The sequence below is a fragment of the Mytilus galloprovincialis genome, chromosome 2 (genome assembly GCF_965363235.1).
Source record: "Mytilus galloprovincialis chromosome 2, xbMytGall1.hap1.1, whole genome shotgun sequence".
NCBI classification, from domain to species: Eukaryota; Metazoa; Mollusca; class Bivalvia; order Mytilida; family Mytilidae; genus Mytilus; species Mytilus galloprovincialis.
This window is the reverse complement of record NC_134839.1, coordinates 3,579,316-3,602,197: the sequence shown is the minus strand read 5'-3', so window position 1 is coordinate 3,602,197 and position 22,882 is coordinate 3,579,316. Positions and strand designations below refer to the sequence as shown.

The 22,882-nt window shown below is 31.0% G+C and overlaps 1 protein-coding gene across 2 annotated transcripts; it reads left to right on the top strand.

Annotated features, from left to right (window-relative positions):
* Positions 1–1,976: 1,976 nt before the first annotated feature.
* LOC143062699 (uncharacterized) lies at positions 1,977–21,365 on the top strand. 2 transcript variants are annotated; one of them, XM_076234450.1, is made up of 10 exons: positions 1,977–2,101; positions 4,199–4,364; positions 4,959–5,066; positions 7,802–8,394; positions 12,881–13,088; positions 15,656–15,739; positions 16,768–17,041; positions 18,196–18,295; positions 20,445–20,527; positions 20,995–21,365. In XM_076234450.1, the coding sequence occupies exons 2-10, from the start codon at positions 4,229–4,231 to the stop codon at positions 21,047–21,049; spliced, it is 1,641 nt and encodes a 546-aa protein (XP_076090565.1). In that variant the 5' UTR covers positions 1,977–2,101; positions 4,199–4,228; the 3' UTR covers positions 21,050–21,365. The 2 variants fall into 2 exon arrangements, with proteins under 2 accessions (XP_076090565.1, XP_076090564.1); XM_076234449.1 differs by lacking the exon at positions 20,445–20,527.
* The last annotated feature ends 1,517 nt before the right edge of the window (positions 21,366–22,882 follow it).

The window sequence follows — 22,882 nt, the reverse complement described above, 5'->3', positions numbered from 1 at the left end:
AGTTACTGTCCGATTTTGTCATGATCTCCAATAAAACTTCTATTTTGAAACCAAATGCGGTTATTTAATGATATTTCATCAATTAAAAAAATTACAATATATGTGTTTCCTTTAAACATTTAATTTATAAATTTTTATTTTGCATTTTTTTTTTTTTTTGCATGCCGAATCGATGTGCACGCAACTGCGTGTTAGCTTATAGGGAGCTACGCGCCTGAGTCTGCCTTTTTTACTTGCAGATCATGATCATTCTTTTTTCTGATAATATAGATTCATTTGTGGGTTTATTTTACTAACATCACGTGAGGATAATTTATATCAAGACAGAATATATATGCAAATTAAAAATAGAGGAAAAATAAAAAGTACGAATTTGATGTTAATATAAAATAGAAGGTGTGGTATGATTGCCAATAGGACAACTCACCACCTCAAATGACACAGAAATTAACAACTATAGGTCACCGTACGGCCTTCAATAGTTCAGTTTGATATTGATGTTTGAAATTGAAAACTTCAGATTGTCTACTGATGTGCTATTAGTTCTCGTGGAAACATTTTTTTTCTTTCTGTTCTGTGTTTTGCAGGACGACATGCAGGAAACGTTTAGTCTTTGAATGTCTTGTTATCTTTTTTTGTGGATTGATTTGCAACCTTTTCGTACTGTATTTTATACAGCATTATGAATCGCGAATCTTTCTTCTGTCAGAGAACTTGAGCTTCGGCTTTCAAGGTGTTGTAACATGTTACCAACACTTGAGGTGTTTCAATCTGTAGTTGGTAGTTACAAAACGGACGTGTTTAATGCTATCTATTGTTGTAAGTAAGGGTCCTACACCGATTAAAACCCTACTTACTATAGGGACATGTATACCTTCTCTTTAATCATGGATATTGGGCTAATATAAAGGGTTGATGTCTTTCAGTTTTTGGATTTTTTGCGCGAGGTCTTTATAATATTATACCATTTTCCATATTATAAAAACACTGTTAATATTCAGTGATAATTGTTTCCTCGGGTGTCTTGCCTGATTAATGGCAAAACTCACGCCAAGTTGAGCAAAAAGCCATATATTTCAATGGTTCAAGTTTAAAGGAACTATGTATAGGACTCAAGGGTGGCTTTTTTAATTTGTCCTTACGCAAATATTTTTCCTTTTTAAAGTCGTGTGACCCATTAACTTTGTTTCCCCTTACAATAAAGAAAATTCATTTTTTTAGCGCGGGAAAGTCATAACTTGAAAAATCGTTTCGTTCCGCTCGGCTCAATTGTGCAAACGAAAATCCTAATGTTCTTCCAGCACGGATAATTTATCTGCAAAATGCAGTAAATGTCTTTAATAAACATGATATAGGTATATTAATGTGCTGAACTTGAAAGAATTTCGGTGAGACCATATCTTATCACTGCATGAGACATGGCTCCACAGTAGTCTTATATATATCTGAATAAAATTCTATGTAGTCACACACCACTTCCTCGCTTGAAGCTCTATATTATTTCCAATGACTGATGTCGGATCATGTAGGGGCCTACTATTTTACTCGGAACATGGATGTCACAAGTTTATTCTACGTGAACTTTTTGTTGTATAGAATAAAAGTATTGAATGGAAGGGGTGTGAAATCTGTGTGTCTTTAAATTATAGAAGTGGAGGGTCTTGAGTATATCAAGGTAGGGACTTGAATGAAATATTGAGAAATGATTCTCTCCCCCTTTTTCAATGAAAGAAAATAACCGGTCCTTATAGCCAATGATATGCTACAATTAACAGTTATTGGTAAATACTAAATATAAATGTATAAAAATGTATATAAATCATTCGCGTGATAAGCTTTGTTAAGAGATCATTTCAACCTCGCAAAGTTGCGGTTTTATTTTAATTGTAAACTTGTTAAATGTTTACACCACGTGGTTTACACGCAGGTGTAACTTGACTGCCGACTTGGCGTGTCATATCAGTCAAGGTCAAGGTACACACAACATGTGTATAATACAATGGTAATACTTTGTGTCAACTGTTCACACTTACGACTGTTTTGTTTAAAGGGTAAACGACACGTAAACGAAGGCTATTTTAAAATTATTACAGACTAACAGGTCAGTATCCTTCTTTTAAATGGTTATATTTTATGAGCAGTATAAACCTTGAATCAACATTTTAATTCAAGAACACTTCATGTCCTATAATTTTTAACATGTTTAAATACGCCATACGGGATCATGTATGGCATTTGTGTGCAAGGATGTATTTTATGGTTGATTGTGGTATTCGGGGTATGACATTGATAAATTGAGATAGAGAGCATTCTGGATACAAACATACACGAAGGAGGGTCAGTAGGAAAGAACTTTAAAAGGAAAAAAAATATTTGTCTGGCTCCGTCAAAATAGCTATTTATATCAGTATATAGAGTTTAAAGGTCAATTTTAATTCAGATTTTCAGTATACAATATTGGTATATTAATTTTGAATAGAAAAAATAACATATTACAGCCAATGACAGTTTTATAATAAAAAAATTATTCTTCAAAAATGTCTTTTTTGAAACATTTAATATTTAAGGAATGACTGTAATGTTTTTTCTGTCTATGAAGAAATAACATAAACACACGTAGCGGGTTATTTAACAGTGTGCACTACATTTTTTATGTTTTTTGGAATAGACAAAAAAATATTACAGTCATTTCTTATAATTTAATTCTATATTCCATTTTAAACCGTAGAAAACCATGAAAAAACGTTGATGACGTCACGGTCACATGACTAAATTATGTCTATGGGATGATAACAAAATAACGTCAGCCAATCAGAAGACGTGTTACATCCAAAATTAAATTATACATGTATAAATGTACATTCATTTGCATTTTCAGAATGCATACATGTACATTTTGTACATGTAAATGTACAATGTGTATTAAAATTAACATTCTTTACTTTCATAAGAGGTCTCTATAAATATGTCTTTTAAAAAATATATATAATGCACTTCAAGCAAAGCAATTACATGAATTAGCATGCTTATAAAATCTATGTTTAACAGTCATCTATAATACTAAAATTACGAGGTCCAATTTGTTAGCCGTCATCACGTAAAAACGAGGAATCACAGAATTCAACTTTATATATAACTAATATAGTACAAAGGTGTAGATTAAAAATTACACCACTCCAGGCCCTTTTGTTTTCCACGTAATTAATATTGCCAATAATTAAGAAGTTCCGGGTCGAGTCCGCTACCGATACCAATAGTATATTCACCTGTTACCTATTACCTTATCTGTACGTTCCGCATCTGACAGGCGCACCATCAAACGTTGTATTCAGGATTAATATGCTATATACACGGGTCATAACCACAGGGTTGACACTACTAAACTGTCAAATTGTTACTTATTGTAGTATTTTAATCAGTAAGACTTTCTAAGATAACAATACGAATACTTAAAAAATCTGGACTGAAAATAAGGTGTATAGGTACAGTTTTCAATTTGTTAGTGGGCATGACATAAAACAGCGAAGCAAAGAATTCAACTTTATTTATAACTTATATAGGACAATAATGTTGATTAAAAAAAAAACTCCATTCCAGGACCTTTTGTTTTCCAAATAATTAATATTATTGTTTCAGTTCGACGGGTTCAAACAGAAAGACTTGAAAGCAGAGAAAAACTGTGTATCTTATAATCGGCATGACTTCATCAGATGACAATACTAATACTAAAATAAGGCTTGCGCATAGTTATATACTTTAATTCAGTCACGAACCCGTGATATCACGGGTGTGTTCTAGTTATAACTAAAAAGTTCAAGAAAAATATCTGAAAAGTATTTAAATCAAAAGAAATTGTAAAAAAGTAAATTTATTCAAAACTTTAAAATTATGATAATTTTATTAGTTACTGAAAACTGGTACAAGTAGTAAATAAGTTGGTATAAAGTTCCTGGAACTACATGTATTATCTAATCCATGATCAAGTTGAAGTAGAGGTAATAATGTTGAGGGTTTAACATCAGTAAGACAACAACCCACAATGCATAACATAGGTCAGTAGGTATAATTTTTTTGTTTCCATAAATGATTTGGTAGATGTTTTTCTACCCTATTTAGTAAATCTTTACTGAGTTCAGTGAGTTGACATCCCTACTTTTAATAGACATAATTGACACTATATTTACATTTATTTATTCAGATTATTTTTAATGCTAACAGCTAGTACAAGATGTTAGATTTAGGATTTGTAAAGAAAGATTTTACATCTTTGATTGGAAATGTTCATCCATGGATGCTGAGTCATTTTGTAATGTGGTTGGATATAAAAGTTGCAGAGTACAAAGTGTATGGCCATATGGTTCTAGGTTTGTATATATATACATATACATGTATCGGTGAACAACACATATAATGATCATCTTTATTATTGACTCGACTCACTAGATACTTACAACATTTATCTACATTTACATATGAAAATAATTAAATTTTAAAAAATATTTATCCAACGCAATCATAGGTTTGAACGTAGTTTTCAATTTAGACTCGTACAATGTATATATATCATGTATACACACAGATTGGCCTTCGATAATGATTAAAAACCATACCACATAAGCCCCGATATGACAAATGTAAAACAATTCAAAAGAGAAAACTAATGACTTGATTTGTGTATTAAACAATAAAAGGAAAACAGATGGCCTGAACTAACTGATATGAAACTTATACACAAAACTTATTACCACATAACTCTAATAAGTACAAAACTTGGGTAGCTTCACTGTTACTGTTCTTCAGTTATGTCCCTTTATAACTTTATATATGATATGCAAGAGGGACACATTCCCTATTTATTTACTTATCATATAGTATAGATCAACAATAATGATATAATTCTGTTGATCATAGAAGGAAATAATTGTGTATTTTCAATGTGTGTATTTTGTTGTTTGTAGATGATACTGCCAATGACACCCCACAATGGTTGAGAGGTAACAAGTCATCTGATGTAACGAGTATTGAGAAGTCCCATGAAAATGAGGAGTCAAGGTCACATTCGGAAGGTAACTTATGCAAATTTGATCGATTATATGTTCATAGACATACCATAGATAAAACATAGTACATTAAAAGGATAATGGAGATTACCAAAGATAGTGGACAGTTTGACAAAACACTATATATCATCAATACCAATCTCCTTTAAAATAGGCATATAAACAAAGTCGAAGAACCCATGGTCCAAATAGACTTTTTTTTTTATATATCTCTAATAGACCATGTGCTGTAAAAGTAATAGTGTACAGAGTCCTAGTGGGCTTATGTACCACTAGTTTAATTTAAAATAAGGAAATAAAAGACAACACATTATATGGAAATCAATAATCAAAATAATTCAATAGTTATATTCTACTGCTCTAAGACGCCTGACAGCCTATTCAAGGAAAAGAAGTAGGTCCGGTAAGAGCCGATTTTGGTCTCAAATTTCAGGATCATCGGATGAAAGATTTTGTACACATTTTAAACACTTAAGTGTCTACTTCAGTCGATTCAATTACAAATGAATTAGGTATGTGAAAGATTTGAACTAATTTATCATCAAAGACTCTCAAATTCAAGCTTAAATATGGTAAATCTTTCCATTATGCCATAATATGTCACTTTTACGATGTTTTTTGTCAAAAATGAAAGTGGCTGCATCCGTGTTCACTCTCAACCTTTATATATGTTATGTATTATCATCAAATACAACTTAAATTTAAATATTAAGAATGAACACAAATGCGGTCACTTCCATTTAAGACAGAATCCGTCTAAAATTTAACTAGAATGCTGAAATTGTGAAGATTTCAGTAATATAGCATGACTTTATGATGCTAGTACCTGAAATATGTGCATTGTATTGTTAAAAACAGCTCATATGTATATAGCAGAAGTATTTTTCTTTCCAATAAATAGCTAAAAGTTTACATTTTAACAATTTTGAAAAACTGCTATATTTTTGGGCCAAAAAAAGGTCTTACTGGATTTACATTTTTTTATTGTATAAAGAGGTTAGGCCTTCACTAGTGGTAGAGTTTATCATAGGGAATTAATTATTCTGGTTAGGGTAGCACAGTCAGGATTCTACTTCGTCAGAATTATCTCCCCATTACGCCAGTTCATTTTCACAATCGTAGAAATGGAAGCCATTGTAGGGATGACGCGCTACCAATTTTGCTCATGGAAATCGATAACTTTATCCAAATTGCACCATTACGATCCTTATATATCAGTTGTATTTTAAAAGACAAATGTATCAACTAGCTAATGAGCATCAGTTAATGATCTTGTTTGCATAGATTCAACTTAAAACTATTGTCTGATCGGTTGTCAGGTGGAATTTTCGAAAATTCATAAACATTTAAAAAAATTCTAATTAAAAATTTCGTGGAAGGGCAGACTAGATTTTTTTAAGTGTATAAAGACTATAAACCCTAGTTTTCACACACAAAAAATTATATTTTTTCAAAGATATGCATTTTCATCATCCAACTTGAAAGACTGTCGTCAAGTACTTTCAGTAAAAAAATAGCTATTCGAACACACCTTCTCTGTTTTTGTGACTCATTAGATAGGTATTTCACTTGACCCATATATTTCATCTTTAAGTACTGTTATTTGTTTGTGTTATAAAGTCAATCTGTAGCTTTGATATATAAAAATAATAGAATCTGAAGCGAGACGATGTATGAAATAATCTTACTTTGTACGATATCAAGACAAAATATGCAACTCAAACATGCCCTAACATAAAAAGGTGCACTCAATTTTCTCTTTTCGATACAATTATTACCCATTTTTTAGAATTTTTTCTTGAGTCACATAATGGAAGGGCAGACACGAAAATTTTTGAACTAATAGATTGGTATGTTTTCCATTTGTGGTAATTTTTTCCAAAAAAATCGGAGGTTATGCATTTTCTTCATCCAACTTGAAAGATACCCATGTCGTCGACTTGAAATCTAATTGTTCTGCTTAACTATGTACTAGATAAATTGAATACCTATGCAAATGGTGTTTTTAAAATAAAACACCTCGTAATTGAGAAGAAAATTGTAATTTTGTTTGTTTCTATTAACTTTTAGAATTTTTGTTACTATAGTAAACAATACCATACACATTTATCGCCTTCTCTAACAAAGAGTTTCTATTCTATTGTTCTATTTCAACCAGGTTTCCGACTGAGCAAGATCAAAATTTGTTCATAAACAATAGTGTGCATTTTATTTAAGCAAGCTTATATGACTCTGGAGTTAGGAATAAGTGACACATACATTTTTGTACACAGTGAATTTCTGAAAGTTTAAAAAAGAGGGGCAAAAGATACCAGAGGGACATTTAAACTCATAGATCTAAAATAAACTGACAACCCCATGGCTAAAAGAGCAAAAGACAAAACAGACAAATAATAGTACACAAGACACAGCATATAGAACTAAAGACTAAGCAGACCTAAAGCTGGGGGTGCTCTCAGGTTCTCCAGAAGGATTAGCAGTGAAGATTCAAATATACCAGTATATATGATTTGCCAACAAAAATGATCAATTTAAACATATTGATTTTAATTTTGCTAAATGTATTTGTGTGGGTCTGTATAAAAGAAGTACAGTAGTAAAATGATAAAAATTGTATCTCTAAATTTTAAGTATTTTTGCGCAAACCGTAAGGAAATGATGAATTTGAGACATTCCATTCACTTACCCCTGTTAGATTTATGTATGTTGTTTTTCAGTATACATTTTGCCATCTTTTGCAGGATCTTCAGGTAGACCAATTCAATCATTTGTGGAAGATTCGCCTTCACCTGCCAAGCAGACTAGATTGAATACATCATCATCATCACTTAATCAGACATGTGATCATGGTAGTTTTCCTCAGTCTCACCAAACACCACAAAGACAAATATCACCATATTCACACACACACCAAAGTTTGCCTACATTAGTAAAACATTCTCCAATGTATAGGAAGGAAAAACAAACTTCAGCTGAGCCTTCTAGTGAAAATAAAACGCTATCATGTGACAATGAAAGTAGACTTGCACATTATAGAACAAAACAATTCATGGACATGATTGAAGAGAGGGACTTCACACAGGGACTTAGAAATACACAGGTTTCCCAGATACAACTTCAGGAAAGATGGTCACATGAAATTGAAAAAAGTGTCAACAAATCTGGAGTCATTAAGGACAGAAGTTTATCAAGTCAGTCAAGTTTTGATCCGGTTCAAGCTTCGAAACATGACTTCCAGACAGAGACCTTATCTAGAAGTACTATAGTTCTAAATGAACCAACAGAATACATCAAGGAGCTCCAGAAAAGACTCTCTTATGCAGGTTCTCAGGAGGTACATTAGTACTTTAATTGAAAACTTTACTCATTTTATAGACTACTAGAAAAATCGGTACCATATTTAATGATGAAAACAAAACTGAATAGCTTCTCCGTCATTAAAAAGTGCATATCACTTTCAATTTCTAAAGATATTTCTTATAATTAATACCTCTGTTTGTTATTGTTGTTATGCAATGTAATTATAAAAAATTAACATGATAAACACAAATATACAAATATGATATTTAGGCCTCGCGACAAATCACATTTTCAATCAACTAAATAGCTTTTTCTTTGATCTCTTAAGGTGCACGTGGTACCCAACACTTTCCCTAAAATTAATTTGGCTGGTTTAATTTTCATTAAATTTTGACAATGTATTTACTTTGACCCTTCAACAAAAATATAAAAAAATCAAAAACTTTGAACCAACCGTTTTGTCAGAAAAAATACACTGGTTATATAGCAGTTTGACAAACACCAATTTTGATCATTGAGAAGCTTAATATTCCCTTTACAACACAACGTAATTAAAACGTTTAGCTGACATTACAGAGTTACCTCCCTGTAGTGTTAGGTACCACCTTAAATAGAATAAACTGCATGGAATACTCCTTTAGAGATCAGGCTTTCCAATATGACCTCAACTCTTTGAGGGGTCCGTAGGTGGCCTGTTGCAAGGCCAAATTTCTGTCCCTATCCAATATACCCTCATTTTCCAGTGGCAGTCCAAATTTTCCCGACCATCATCCCAGATGGCCTCTATTGTATCAACCTAATGTTGTGTTTCCGATCACCCCCTTGAAATTTTGAAGGGACGGTAGGTAGGGATTTTTTTTTTTTTTTTTTTTTTATAATATTAATATATAAAACTCAATTTCCAGTTACCAGACAAAAGTTTGGGATTTAATAGAAAGAGATTGATTACCCACTTTAAAAATCTCCCTGAGATAATTTTTAGTTTACCCCTTTTAAAATCCCCCTGAAATAACTTTTAGTTTACCCCCTTTTAAAATAGGCCTAAAAAAAATAATGTTGTGTTTCCGATCACCCCCTTGAAATTTTGAAGGGACGGTAGGTAGGGATTTTTTTTTTTTTTTTTTTTTTTTATAATATTAATATATAAAACTCAATTTCCAGTTACCAGACAAAAGTTTGGGATTTAATAGAAAGAGATTGATTACCCACTTTAAAAATCTCCCTGAGATAATTTTTAGTTTACCCCTTTTAAAATCCCCCTGAAATAACTTTTAGTTTACCCCCTTTTAAAATACCCCTGAAAAAAAACTAAGCCCAAACCTAAAATAAAATTTGGGCAGCACTTCCCCTAGGAAATTAGCTTTTTAAACCCAATTCCCCCATTTCAGGACCAAAAGTTTGGGATTGTCAGAGAAAGAAATTGAGAAGATGTGGGGCAGATTCATTTATAGGAACATGAACCAAACATCATCCCAAACCTACAGATAGACAAATATATTATATACACTGTACTTGGCAGGACACTTTCTTTTGGCAAAGCATCTGGCTTTTCATCAGAATGTCTAAAGCGTTGATTGGCTGACCAGTTTCAGATGGATTAATATCAGGTTCATTTTGAAGAAGGGTCTGGCATGAAAATTTGATAAATTTAATTCCAAAAGATTGCATTGTTCAAACAGTTGTGTTATTGTCATCAATCTCGGTCCAGTCATTTTTGCCGGTGGCCGAGCACAAAATTTGTTATGTGTATTTTTTTTCATCGATGTTAGACATTGGATGAATTTCATTGCTAATGTCAAAAAAGGTGTTACTTTCTGTAAAATTTAGAAATATTTTTTTCTCCGCGAAATGGTCACACTTTCCGCGTTGAACATTGAATAGGACGCGTTGTGTTGCCATGTTCAAACATTGACAAATGAAAATAACTACTGCGCATGCTCCCACATATATAATTAGCCAAGACGATTCCACTTTCCAGTACATTCTAAAAATAAGCCTCGAGTTTAAAATTAGCGTTGTTTTCTTTGGGGCAATAAAAAGATCGAGGGACTTAGAATTTTTTATTTTCTTTCAGAAAAAACGGTCGGTAGGTATACAAATTAATTTTTTTCCCACATCAGCTTTAAAAACTTTTGAGTCGGGGGTCTGAAGGACGGTCGGTCGGGTGACCGGAAACACAACATTTTTTTTTTAGGCCTTATTGTGAACTTGTTCTCGTCCTGAATATGCATGAAATATTTGCCACTGGACGTTAAGCAACCAACAATCAAATCAATCCAATATGACCTCATGACTCGTGTGCCTTTTCTTATCAGTCAGAGCTCAGACATAAATAAGTCTGAATCTGCTTTTGACTCATAGAGGTCTAAATTTGTAAGTTTTAGGATTTGTCTCCCTTTAATGTAAAACAAAATATGACTTAAATAAGTCAAATATTGTTAAGCAAGAAATAATTGACCAGAATCAAAAAGTTGCAAATATTGACTCCTACAAGTCGATAAGTTACCAAAATTGGTTAACTTCAAGACCCACGCATATTTATAAAAAGGTCATGCATCTAAATCAAATAATGACAACATTGTAAGCCAATGCTTTGTCTTCTAAAGAAAAATATGAATGAGAGTCTAAAAAATCGGAGATAATGTTAATTAACCTTACAATGACACCACCTGGAACCACACTTGATGAGGTAAAACATCTGTGTTTAGTAAGGATGTTCAATTAGATAATTAAATATAGATAGCTCAAGTCCTTGTGAACTCTCAGACAGGTTTTTGCTGTCATAGGTGGTGTACTTTGGCCACCAAGTCAAATTAAGTTTTTTCATCAACATAAATAGACCTAAACAAGTCTGTCATTTTGTGACTTAGATAAGTCTAAAATTGAAAACACATTTTTATAATAAATACATGTTTTGACCTCTTTAAGTCAAAAACAGAAATCGACTTGTTTATGTCTGAGCTCTGACTGCTTATTGAGATATATTGAAAACATCTTTAATTGTGTAAAAGCTTTGGCCACACAATTTTTCATGTTTAAGAATATTTTGTTTTTATATTTAACATTCAGGACAGAAAAATATATGTATGTACACTGAATATATTGATGAGAATATAATGAAAAGAAGATGTGGTATGATTGCAATGAAACAACTTTTTACCAAAGACCAAATGATGTAGAAGTTAAACACTGTACGGCTCTCAACTATCTGAAAACGCTAGTAAAAAACACACTGCATAGTATTAAGGGCTTACGATACAGGTACAGGAGAGGTAATGACGTTGCTAACGTAAAATGTTATTTTCGCGACGTCAAACTATGACATATCGGGAAAAGATGCATTTTTCAACTATTTTTTATCATTCAAACTGATTTAAGGATGTACTTAGGTGAAATTACATAAATCAAGAATCTAAAATTGAAACTATTAGCCGGAAAAGCATTGGTTGAGAATCAAAATAAGCTAAAAATATTTACAGGTCATGGGGCTCCTTTTCGAGATATTTGTTATTTAAAATATGGCGGGAAAAGGCTGACTCGGACTTTTACCTTAAATTTGCATTGGTATTATTTGGGTCTCAAATCAAAAGAAAGAAAATCAACAATGTGCTATAATTTTGGAAAATTACCTTTTATGAGTTATTAAATCTTGTGTGAACAAATAAATGGGTGTTATGGGGCAAAATATTTTACCTTGTATTGTATGGAAAAACACCAAGGAGTTCGAACATTTGACTCAAATGCTAAAACCTCACCTAAGTACATCCTTAATTTGAAAATGAGTGCATGGACCCCTATTTTTTAAAACGACATTTTATTTCATTTTGCAGGGAGATTATGTGGACCAAATTTAATACAACTGTAAATAGAGGAATTTTTTTAATTTTGATAAATATACAGCAAAAAAATACGATTTTTTCTTAATTCATGACCATTTGATAAATATGAGTTATTTCTGAATAAAAAATGCATAATTTTTTGGGATACTTATAAAAAAAAAAAAAAATACAAATTATCTAACAAAAAACAATTTGTGTTTAACTTTTAAAACAAAAAAGTTATGGCTTTCTTTCGAAAGGGAAAATATGGCCACAAATCCGAATTTTGAGCAAATATACAAAATTTCGACCTCATTTATCTAAAAAAAATAGCACATGAAGGTATATTTTTTATTACATATTTGATTTAAGCAGGCAAAAATTAGCCTATATGGAAATTTTCATTAAACTGTAAATACAGGATCAAAACTGTATCGTATGCCCTTAAAGCTATTAAAGCTCTGGTAATGGAAAATGTCTAACAATTCAAATAAGAAAATTAATGGCATAGAATGCTATAACAATGGAATATATTGCATTTTGCATATACATACTCTGAAAGTACTTATATTAGTGAGGAACCAATATCATGGATTTATATCATAATCAGTTGCTATTTTTTATGCCCCTGTACGATACATGTAGTAGAGGGACATACTGTGGACACATTCTTGTTTTAAACTCATTTATTTTATTATTCAGGTACTTGGGAAGAATCCTGGAAATATTTCATCAGAATCTACTATTCAAGAGATAATAAAAATAGAATTATCGTCAGACGAGGAATCTCAAACAGGAAATCCAGAAAGTCAACAAGGGGAAATAACTAGCTTAGATACTGGACAGACTGAAACTAATTTAGATAGCTGCATGGGATTTGATCCAAATGACCATTTATTACAGGAAACTAGTAAGAATGTATTTCAATGGTATTAATTTACTAGATGTGAATGAAAAGAACTCAAATAAAAAAACAGTTTTGATCATGATGATTAACTTTATTTGAAAAAAAGTAATAAAAAAAAAATGTTATATTACTGTAAATTCAGAAATTATTGCGTGCATTTCTTATTGCGATTTTGTCATTTCAGATTTAAATGCGATTTCAATTTTTACGATTTTGAGAAAAATCCTGTTTAATTCATATTAAATATTTTAAAATGCGAGTTTAAATTTAATATTGCGTTTGCAACTCTTTCGCAATTCTGGCAATAATAAAAACCTAGCAATAATTTCTGAATTTACAGTATTAACAATGTGACAACACTCCATCAGCATGATCAGAGACAACATCTATACATGAAGGTTCCTGTAGGACTATATGACGAAAGGGACTTAAAAGTAATAGCCAAATTCATCTAAGGTCTATATGTTTTCATTTATATAATCTTTCTGAGCAGAGCTTGTACATAAACTAAAGTTTGGAAACCCTTCTTTTATGTGAATAAATAATTATATACAACATGAACAAATGAATGGAGAGCCTGTTAGAAATCATATGTAATAATGAATTACCAGTAAATGTAGAACTATGGATTCATTATTGTTTGTGGGATTCTAACTATTGTGGATTTCTTGGCTAAAAGCGTACCATTAATTTTAATGTTGAACAAACAACAGATTTTTTATAGGATTATATGCAGACTTGTAAGCAAACCATGAAATCAATTATCCACAAATATACAATTTTCCTCAATCTTCAAAATTGGTAAATGTACATCTGTACATAGGTAAATAAATGGTACATGTACATCTGTACATAGGTAAATAAATGATTATCCACATGGATAAGGTAACTTTTGTCCTAACTGTGATTAAAACCTTGTCAAAGTTTTGTGTCAGTATTGTTTTATTTGTGTCTTGTTTTGTTCTTTAAATAAATAAATTTTAAATGAAATTTATAATGACAGTTCTATTTGACTGATAAAATCTTCTGTGAACTTGACTTCAAGTAGCTTTTATATAATATGCAGTGTTCTCCCCAGAAATTTTGGATAGCATCACATTTTGCGTAAAAAAAATTAACTTTATTTTTTTTTTAATGTCATTTGTCGCGTCGCGTTGATGCCCTTTTTCCTTTATATGTTTTAGTTTATATTGTTCAATTCATAACTGAGAATACAATTAAACTATAACAACAAAAACAGTTGTTTCAGTTTATGTTTTCTTTATTCATTTATAGTTACAGAATTATTTTTTTCCTCTTGTGCCAAATCAAAATAAATATGTGGTTTCAGTTACCCAACAATTAGTCAAATGAATGAATGGTTCATTATAGTGCAACCTGTATATATACAAAACTAAATATCTAGTACACAAAATTAACTATTTTTATTATATTATATTAAGTAAAGATAAAGTAGCAAAAGTAGCAAAAAAAAATATCAATTTAAAAACTTTTTTTTATCATGTTTATGAAATTCATTGTTTCATGGCACTGAATGAATTAGTCCCTGTTGTTTCTTATCTTTACATCAAAATGATACGTATTTTCAACAAACTTATCTAACAAATAGTCTATTAATGCTTAGTTTTCTCTATTGGTATATTTTTTCTGTCTACCGTCCGTCTGTTGTCATTATCGTGAAAATGCGGATTTTTGTCATATTTGGTCCGGTTCCAATCCGTAGTTTACACAAAAATGTGCAATGGCGGCCGTAGAAAAATTTACGAAAATGAGTCCGAGAATAAACATTGTTTGACAAGAGATTGTAAATGAATAAGACGCTTTTAATGCATTCAATGAATTAAACATAAACTTAAGCCAATTATGATCACTTTTTAATGAAGTATAACATTTATTTTCGCTCAAAACCAAAATTCTCGCTCTCGTATAACGGGAAAAGAAAGAAAGTATTTTTTGGAGAGTTGTACAAATAAACGACCTTAAAAAAAAAATTGTTTTAATCTTCGAAATTTCGTAATACAAAACATAGATTACGAATTGTTTTTGTGATTGCATTTTTCCATATCGAAATTGGTGATTGCAGACACGTGGTATATAGTCATGTCACAAGTGTCAGCTTGGGATATTCGCATCCAAACAGTTATCACCCTGAGGGCAATTAAAACCTGGCTATTTAATCTCTTAATTGCCTTTACTGTCCGACTTAAAGGGATTACAATTAAAGGTGATATAATTTTTATGATCATAATCGATAATAGATGAAAGTTCAAAATTGAGGACAAGTAAAATAGCATCTTCAAAATAATTATAGCATCGCGGGAATAATTATAGCGTCGGGGGAATTATTATAGCATCACAGTGAAAAAATATAGCGTCGCGGTACCGCGACGCTAAAACGGCCTGGGGAGAACACTGATATGTCTTACATGTCTTAGTGTAACTCTACAGGATTAAAATAAAAACAGTTGATACTCACTAATATAACTGGTATCCACATACTCATCTTATGTTTCTATCATAACCTTCACCAGATACTCAATACCTAATGTTTAGCTTTCTTTTTATTTAAGATTTAAAGGAATTAGCAGATGACAATATTCCAGTACCTGTATCATTATACTCAAATGATGTAAGACCAGTAAATCAAATAAATGGTAAGGCTAATAGTTTCTCATTTAAAAATAACACAAAATGTCAACTTTTCACCTCTTGCCACCAACAACTGACTTCACCAAGAAGATAGGAAAGACTATAATTAACAACACATGTTCAAGATAATCGAGCTATCATTTGATTTTTAAGGGTGGGATAGGATTAAGTTTGAAAAAAAACATGAGGACAGGAATTTTAAGTTAAAAAATAGGCAGGATAAGCAACTTGGCAACAAAGAAAGAAAAGCAGGAGGACGATTTCTGTAAAAGTCAGTTTAAACTTATAAAAATGTAGGATTAAATAGATTGAAAAATAAAAAGGCAAGACAGATATTACAACAACAAAAAATGCAGGGCAATATTTTTCATCCTAGCCCCACATTAAAGTTATTGTTTCTTTGACATATTCCCCATTTTCATTCTCTATTTTATCCTAACAAGTTTTCCTCGTAAATTAAATTGTCAGTGGCAGTATTGGTTAGAAAAAAGCTAGAATTTGTAATGAATTTTAATTATAGGAAATTTAAGGTGTCGGGCAATAAAACTCATAAATTAAGATACCAGGCTTATAACTTTGTATTCAAAATACTCATCAGTGATGCTCAAATAAAAACAATAAGCAGGCAAAGTTAAAGAGCAGTGTGCAACCAAAATTCAGAAAGGTTTTGGCAAATACAGATATAAAGGTAATCTTTTCTTCAGTATTTTAAACAATTCAATGAGACACAATAAAAAAAATTGCAAACAAATGACAATTAAAATGTTAAAGGTTTTCAAACATATCTGAAATTTTATCAATACTATAATGAGAATCAGCCTACATTGCCAACATAACAATAAGAAGATGTGATAAGAATGCCAATGGTACAACTACCGGTTTTATTCAAAGTTCAAAAGAAGTGGATGTAAGCAATTATAGGCCAATATACAGCTTTCAACAAGGAGAAAAACTCATACTAATATAGATTGCTATAAGAAGCTTTGACTTGAAATTCAAACTGAAAAAAATATTATAAAATTGTGTTTTTCAGCTGGTTCAGGGATGGAAGAAGAGGCTTCTTGGAAAAGTAAAAAATGGGAATATTTTGAAAAATTACGGAAATCTAGAGGTTCAAGTTATATGGGTGCGAGAGTTCACTCTCAGTCGTTACAAACTGTATTACCTTTTCCTGATCCATTCCCATTGGAAAATCTGCCATATGGAGCCAGGGCAAAAGAAATGATTAATACTGGAATAGTCAGCAGGCCAGGGAAAATGCAATTTCTAGACACAATCTTTAATGAAGTTGTTAAATACACAGGATTGTAAGTTCTTCTTAAATGTATAAGATTCATTGTCCTTATTTGCTGATAGTTCTTTTTCTTTTTAATATTCCTATTTATATTTCAGTTGATATTTTTGTTGTTGATTTTTTTAAGAAAAATTACTATTCAATTTTCTACAGTTTATATCCTTTTTTTTTCTGTTTTCTGACGCTAAAAGTAAGCATATTTGCAAATGTTTAAAAATAACTCAAGGCTAGCATGGCCGTTTCTGAAATATTCTTTTTATTAAGCAAGTTTTAAGCAAATTTTCCAACAGAAATTTTAGCTTTCTTCTAATATGGATTAGATTGAAGTTCATATTTGGTGCATTTTAAAAAAAATTCCTTATGAACTTTTTACCTTGTATTTCAAACAAATACTTTTATACTTTCCATGTTTATGAGGACCAACAGTGTGAAAACTACTTGTGCTCATTACATATTTTAAAAATATCCTCTGTTTTTACATAAGGGCTATTCCAGAAAAAAATGTATGGGGGGGTTGGAAGGCAGTTTTTGTCAGCACACGCCACCCAGACAATTGTAATTGAGAATTATAGTGCATTATAGTGTGAAAAGTTGCTCTGATACCCATCACCCTTGTATTATTAATATAATGTGCCTTCCAACTCCCCCATACTTTTTTGTCTGGAATAGCCCTAAGGAATGAAAACTAGTTTTTTTGTGTGTTTACATGTTAATGACTATAACTGTTTTATCTTCCTATAAAATTGAAACAAAACTAGTCTATATCAGAAAAATAAAAAACTGTAGTATTCCTCACAAAGCTGTTAGAGGGCCAAATTTTTTGGGTCCATCCCATGTTTCTATTAACATGATTAAGCCTAATAGTAATACAAAGAGTTGATAATTTTATGGTATTGAAATAAATGTTAAGTAAGAGTGAGGAAATGTGGCATTATAGCAATATTAAAGACAGCTACACATTAAAGACCAAAGGATAAGGAGAAACAATTATAGGCCACTCTTCAGTCTTCAGCAATGAGCATACTATATTTTTAGCAATAAAAGTAACAGGGATGACAAATTGTGAAACAATTCAAAATTTAAAACCAATAAAAAAAAATCTAATATGTCAGATGTCTTTTTTACAACATATTAATTAATTTGTTTAATTTATTTTTCTGTTTACAGATATCCAACCCCACAACAAAAAGTAGAAGTTGCTAAAGCCATAGTGACTACTTTTCCAAAGCTTGACCAGAAAACAAATCCAGGTCAAGCATCATCTCTTGTAAGTAGTGGCTTATTTTTGTCCCCTGTGCAACATGCTTTTAAAAGAGTTATTCCCCTTTGAAATATTAATTTTACAGAAAATTGTATATTTTGTAAGAATGTTTATGCGTACATTTTTTTACCAGATTTTATTGAATTATATTGTTTTTTATTTGCATGTTAACAGAATTATTCAATTCATAATTATTCATGTGATGCCAATTTTAATTATGTGGCTACAACTATGAATGTAATGCAGTATAAATTGATAAGGGTTTTATACAAACTTTAAAAAAATAATTAAATGCCATACATTGAAAAAATTACAATAAAACATCAGCCAAAATGGATTTAAGAAATTTCTCAAAATCTTTTACTTTTTCAGAAATTTGGCCAATGTCAATGTTCTCTTTTGTTTTCTTGGCCATATAGTTTTACCCTTGTCTGTCATTTAGGCCGTGTTCACATTGACATAAACTTGGTGTTGTGTTAGTGTAACTCACACATAAACTGAACATAATTACGTTCCCATTGATAAAACTAAATGTTTACATGTAGTTTAAATCATGTTTTGTCAATTTGTCAATATGCAGTCGATAGACAATGTAGGCCTTGTGTAGGTTAAGTGTACACAAAACTAGGCATTCAGAATTTAGATTTTCCCGTGTATACTTTAAAAAGAAACGATTTTTATATAAAATTGATACTTATAACACTTATTAATAAAGTTCTCTACAGAAATATTTGTCTAATATTTATTTGTTATAAAAACACTTTACGTAGCCTTATTAACCCCTTATCGACTCATTCATCATCATTGCCGAACACATAATTCATTTGAAAAGGTCTTCTGGAATCGACTGAACGTAGTTTGTTTGTGTAGTATCTCAGATCCGTTAAAATACAATTAGAAATAGAAAAAACATTACCCCCCCCCCCCCACTTTGCCAAAATACTCCTTGGAGAAAAAATACCATTTGAAACAAACAGAAAAGATAGAAATGAAGTGATCCTTAACATCGCAATTCTTTTTCTTCGTCTGTATGCTCGCTGATGCAGCCTACGTTTTTAATGCGTAATCGATACATCTTTAAACTGTTGCAAATCATCCAAAATGGCTTTCTTAAAGGAGCAACTACTTTACTCCTAAATAGGGGGGAGGGGGTGTGTTCTGAGTCAGAATATTTCTAGCGCAAATGTTTATATTTAGTTTTTTTTCTCTATGGTACCAATTCAATATTTAACACTATAATGTATGGGAAAACTTTGGATTCAGAATATTTGTTCATTCTAATCATCTGTATATGACCTGATTTTTTTTTAATAAAATTTAGGAAAAATCTATTCCCATTTTTGGTATGAAAGTTATCCATGATGAGTTACAGACCATGTTTGTTTCGTTCTGCTATGCTGATTTTCATGTCGTTTCAACACATCTTCTAAAGACAGGGCCATCGGACATGTTGTTCCAACACATGAAGTTTTTTTTTTAATGTCAAAATTAGACGCACATCAAACTATTCAGCTACATTGTGTTAAAAATTATATTGTAGTAAATACCTCTTTTTCATATATGTAAATTAAAATTTTTGTATGTTTTTGTCAGTTTATATTTTATTGTGAGTGGATAACACATGGTGCTCATTCTCCAAGTAGAACGTTCCTTGAATTATATTTACGTGTTTACTCATTCATAAATACATTATTGACTTTCGAATCTACATTAAGCCAAGACAAGATATTGAACACAATGAAAATCCTGGTATTATTTTGTACATTGATTTTATTATGGTTCGTTTAACATTCAATGGCGAATATTTCATGCATATTCAAGACAGAAAGAAAATTAATAAATAATTTATAAAATAGACATGTCTAGTTGGATATTACCTTTATGGTTGAGAATTTAATTGCCACTACAAAAGAATGATTCATTGCATGAAGTAGAACATTTAAATTTCCTTCTAGTGGGTAACATATGGATCCCCAAGGAGTTGGGCCAAGGGTTCTAAAGCTTGTAGAAAAATTCAATGTCATATATTCCCTTTTTGTAAATGAGGATAAAACAAGGATATCAGGTTATATCCCACAATAGATTTAACATATTTTAAAAATAGTATAATGCTAAAAAGGTGGTGGTTAATGTCTGGATTATTTTCTATTTTTAGGACCAGTGGTTAAATGTATTAAATGATAAATTCAGAAATGAACGGAGAATGTTGCACCATGGTCCATATCTGAGTAGGCAAAGGTAGATTTACAAAAGCCTATATTTTATATACTGGTACAAATTTGCTAAGTAATATTTCAAGCTGTTGGAAAACGTCTTGAGTTAGACAAACAGCTGTCACATTTTATTATTTTCATCTTCTAGTATCTAAATTTGTTTAAAAGTCAACATTTTTGTTTAATTTGTTTGTTTGTTTATTAAAATTAGGTTTGCAAGTTTTTATTTGTTAGTACAAATTTCATGATAATTAGTCAAAACCCCAATTTTCTGTTTGTAACTGAGAAGCTTTATTCCTTTAGACCAAGTGCATCTTGGTACTGTTTTCTGATCAGTAAAACATTTTTTTTTTTTATGTTTTTTACTTAATATCCATTGACTTTGCCAGTCTCATTAATTTTTCTTAGAAAATAACCTTGTATGAACGAATTATGTAGATTTTTCAGGGAAGTATTTAAATGTTATACCAAATTATAAATCTTATATTTCAGGATTCCTGGGGTACAGTCCTCAGTGACAAATACAGAAATGAAAGACGACTCCTGAATCATGGTCAGTTTTATAGAAAACCTATAAACTATGTAAGTCCTTGGAAAAAACGACAGAAATTGTCTCAGAGACATACTTATACTCGAGCAAGACATTCAGAAGAAACACCAGAGATCCAGGAATTTCAAGAAGAGGCTCAGAATCTAAATTTAGAACTTCCAGATGATGAACTATCAAATGCCATAAGTGAACAGTTGCAAACGTTAGTTTCTAGAACTATGGGAGATAACTCTGTAATGGATGTAGACATTAAGACAGAACCAGTTATTATGATAGAACCAGGAGGTCAATAAAAAAAATTATCAAAAAGTTATTGTTTGATTTTTTCATAAATAATAAGAATCAACAAGAAAAAAGTCATGAATTACAGCTTTTTATTTTTTTAGGGGGAATGGGAAGGGGGAAATAACCTTTTCATTCATTCAGGAAAATAAAAAAACTCTCAGACATATAGTTGATCAAGATTTATGTTGATAAAATCACGGTTTTGCATGGCCTTTGTTACAATTCAAGAAGCAATTTCTGCCAAAATATAACTTTTATACATTATATTTTTGCTTCATAATTAAAAATTGCTATGGATCTCTATCCAGATCTAAAACAAAGACACTGGCAAATCATTAATAGATTTTACATCATAATATATAAATCCCCAATTTGATTAAAATACAAATCATGTGTCTTTACTGTGCTAGGACAACACTTTTTTTTATGTTTTAAAGACCTTTGGGGGTACTCAGATTTTGTTGTAATGCAGCTACACATCTTCAAAATCTGTAGGGTGAAATTTCTTTTGCTGATGTAATAGTTATACTGCACTATTCTTTCCTGAAATGAAAATTGATCCAAATATTTTATGGAAGTCTGTTCTAATGAAATATTCAAAATGTAAGTCTGAAAAAAATTTAGCTCCCCTCTATAATTGCCCTTTACATGACAAATATTATGTTTAGATTAACCATTGTTTTGAGGGGTCTTTATAATTTAAATTCAGATGTTTTTGTAATACTTCTATTATTATACAACTGCAAAAAAATGAAATGTATTACACAACCCTATGGTACTAATTTGATATCCAAATCTTCCAAGGTTTATCACTTCCTTTAATTTGAGATATACTAAATATAGAGCATTGCTCATTACAATCTATAATCCTATCCATGAACATTTCCAGAAATTTATCAATGAAATTCCAGTCACAAAATGATGTTATATTTGTCAGGAAAATTACATAATTTTTGTAAGGTGCAGTAATCTAATATGTTCTTAAATGTCAATGATGTCATTGTTAAAATCATCTTTAAAAATTGGATTTATCTTCTTTTGTCCAGGATTTTACAACTACAACCAATGCTTTATACAATGCAATATTTAATTTAACTTCCCACTAATAAATTAAAGCAATCTTTACCTTTCAGTGCTTACAAGAACTTTGATTGTTTTTTTTGTAAAGTAAATAAAACTGTAAACTGAAAAAGTTATCAACAAAAAAGATTTTGTCACAAATTCTATTCTCCTCCACAATAATGGAGGGAGAGTATCCCTTGGTGAAGTGCACAAAGACCTAGGCGAACGACACAGGTCAGCCTCTTGTTCCCTGATTTTCACCTTTTATCTTGATACTTTACTACGGAAGATCTACCTTTAGAGCTGCTAGTTTGCATTGAACTAGCTTTCAGTAGCTGTGAGTACTCTGATCAATACTTTGTGTTTTAGCGTCTTTGTTTGCTTTTTGTTTTGTATAGATTTGATGAGAATAGCCCTTTCCTGTAGTTTGTTCTGATGTGCTGTTATAACACAGTCCCAGAGTGGGGTCGGAATTAAGAGTTT